The sequence below is a fragment of the Condylura cristata genome, unplaced genomic scaffold (assembly GCF_000260355.1).
Source record: "Condylura cristata isolate star-nosed mole 26May11 unplaced genomic scaffold, ConCri1.0 scaffold00976, whole genome shotgun sequence".
Lineage (NCBI taxonomy): Eukaryota > Metazoa > Chordata > Mammalia > Eulipotyphla > Talpidae > Condylura > Condylura cristata.
This window is the reverse complement of record NW_004568077.1, coordinates 1-2,500: the sequence shown is the minus strand read 5'-3', so window position 1 is coordinate 2,500 and position 2,500 is coordinate 1. Positions and strand designations below refer to the sequence as shown.

The 2,500-nt window shown below is 56.0% G+C and overlaps 1 protein-coding gene across 1 annotated transcript; it reads left to right on the top strand.

Moving 5' to 3' along the window:
* Window positions 1-57: 57 nt before the first annotated feature.
* Window positions 58-2,284, top strand: LOC101629735 (putative inactive cytochrome P450 2G1). Its single transcript, XM_004695828.2, has 3 exons — window positions 58-241; window positions 344-485; window positions 1,508-2,284. Exons 1-3 carry the CDS (start codon window positions 125-127, stop codon window positions 1,687-1,689), a joined length of 441 nt encoding a protein of 146 aa, XP_004695885.1. The 5' UTR covers window positions 58-124; the 3' UTR covers window positions 1,690-2,284.
* The last annotated feature ends 216 nt before the right edge of the window (window positions 2,285-2,500 follow it).

Genomic DNA, 2,500 nt, shown 5'->3' with positions numbered 1-2,500 from the left:
ACCCCGCAGATGCCTCAGTGTCTCTGTCAACTGTGTTTTCTGGTTCCTTCCAGCCAAGATCCACGAAGAGATTAACCAGGTGATTGGACCCCACCGGATCCCGAGTGTGGACGACAGGGTCAAGATGCCCTACACGGATGCCGTGATCCACGAGGTCCAGAGACTGACGGATATCGTGCCCATGGGCGTCCCGCATAACGTCGTCCGGGACACTCAGTTCCGAGGCTACCTTCTGCCCAAGGTGGGGTGAAGCGTCCTAGCCCCTCCTCCTCCCGCCACCGCACCCATCTCCCTGCCCCATACTCAGGCACCCATTCTCCTAACTGCTCCCTTGTCACCCCAGGGCACCGACGTGTTTCCTCTGCTTGGCTCCGTCCTCAAAGACCCCAAATACTTCCGCTACCCAGACGCCTTCTACCCGCAGCACTTCCTGGATGAGCAGGGACGCTTCAAGAAGAACGAAGCCTTTGTGCCTTTCTCCTCCGGTAGGTTTCCATGTCCGAGTCTTCCCCAGGGACGGGACAGACTCGCCCCTAGCCCCTGTCTGCATCTGAAGCTCGGGTCTGAGCAGGAAGTTGAACGTCTTTTCAGAGTCGTGAAACCCCAGAATCCCAGCAAACTCAGTCCACCGACTCTCATCACAGCGCAAGAAGGGGCCAGCAAGGGTTTTCTAAGACCAAGTAGAGAATGTTCAACGGTGTGCAGGTCACCTGGTCTCCGCATGAACTTGCCTCGGCCGTTGTACACACAGCCCCCACTGACCGCGCATCAGTGGTGAGCTTCACTGGGTTGCCAAAGACCTTAGTGAAGGCTGCTCAAATTTGCATTTCATCCTCAAATACTTCTTCCTGATATTTTTCGAGGACTGAAAATTAGAGGATGCATTCCTCATTTGCAGGCAGTACAAAAACAGGCAGACTTGGCCTATGACCACTCACTTGCTGACCCCACACAGAATATCCTAGAACCACAGTTTTCATGCACTTTGAACCCAGAACCAGGACAACAGTTAGGAAACACGTCACCACCGTGCACTTACGAGGGTCTGAGTTGAGGTACTTCAGCCCCTAGGCTGCGGAGTGGAAATCAATCTCCTCAAACCACTGGGTGGGTAACTGGAAAATAGTAAGCACAACTGGAGTGTGAGCTACTTTCATCTTCCCCAGTGTCTGGCAGCTAGTGGAGCCTGATAAACCTTGGAGAAATTGAAATGAACAGAGCCTTCTCGTTCCAGAGTCCTTTAAAATCATCACCTTAGACTCTGAGGGAATCCAGGTGGTCAAAGGGGTGCTGGGCCGCTCCAGTGGCAGAACCTAGCCGGGCTAGCGTTCCAGGGGGCCTGACGAGGCCATGGTCACCCTATAAAGTGGATACTATCAGCACCTCAGAGATGCGGAGGAGGCACCCCAGCTCGGAGGGGGGGTGGGGCCGGAATCTTCCTACCCCCGCCCACCCCGTAGGCCAGGGCAGGTGTGATCCGCCCTCCGGGCCTCCCCTGTGCCCACAGGAAAGCGCGTCTGCCTGGGAGAGGCCATGGCCCGCATGGAGCTCTTCCTCTACTTCACCTCCATCCTTCAGAACTTCTCCCTGCGCTCGCTGGTGCCACCTGCTGACATCGACATCACGCCCAGGGTCTCAGGCTTTGGCAACATCCCTCCCACCTACCAGCTCTGCCTCATGGCCCGCTGAGCGCCCCCTACCGGGCGCGGGAGGAGCCGGCGGAGACCAGAGCCAAGCCCACGCGTGTGCGCCAGCCCCACTCCCTACACCCTCTCAGCAGCCCTGAGCCTGCGCTGGTCCACGGCCTCGGGCCACAGCCAGCGAGGGCCTCCTGCGACCTAGAGCCTTGTTTGTCTCCCCAGCAGAAAAGCAATCACCTGCCCAAGATATGGGCGATGGCCTTTGCATCTACTTTGTCTTGATCCCCTCCCGCTGCTTCTTGTAGATCCCACCTTCGTGTTCCTTCGTCTTTGTCCTGACAGTCACCAAGTGCGGGACACACCCCCCGCGTCCCCATGCTCATACCCTCCACCCCAGACGCAACATGGCAATCAAGACTGGTTGTGTTGTTGACATCAATAGGACTCTGCAGTCAGTTTAAACGGTGTCTTGGACTCTCTTGTTTTCCTGCTCATCAGCAGACAGATACTCCTTGGGCTCGGCTATTCTTGCCACATGCAGCCTCAACCATCTCGCTCCCTCTCCCTGGCCATGGTCTCCTTAAACCACGTTTTCTGCTTGTCCTCAGTTCCCAGTACTCCCCAATCCACTTCTGAGAAATAGACAAATTGCCGGCGGCTCTATTATTCCGTTTCTAAACTCCAAGCTCGCGCCCAGCTGATAAAAGCCTTCCCTCCCATTTCATTATTAAACCCCCAGCGTGTGCCAACACACTGTGCACGTACTTCACAGCCAACAGTGAGAAAAACGGGCAGACCCTTGCCCTCCTGGAGCTCACATTCTCACGGGGAGGTAAACACTTGAAAAATGAATGAGCAAA

Coding starts and splice junctions, on each gene's coding strand:
- LOC101629735 (XM_004695828.2), top strand. CDS start 125: ATGCCCTACACGGATGCCGTGATCCACGAGGTCCAGAGACTGACGGAT. Junction 242..343: donor GAGGCTACCTTCTGCCCAAG/GTGGGGTGAAGC, acceptor TTGTCACCCCAG/GGCACCGACGTGTTTCCTCT. Junction 486..1,507: donor CTTTGTGCCTTTCTCCTCCG/GTAGGTTTCCAT, acceptor CTGTGCCCACAG/GAAAGCGCGTCTGCCTGGGA.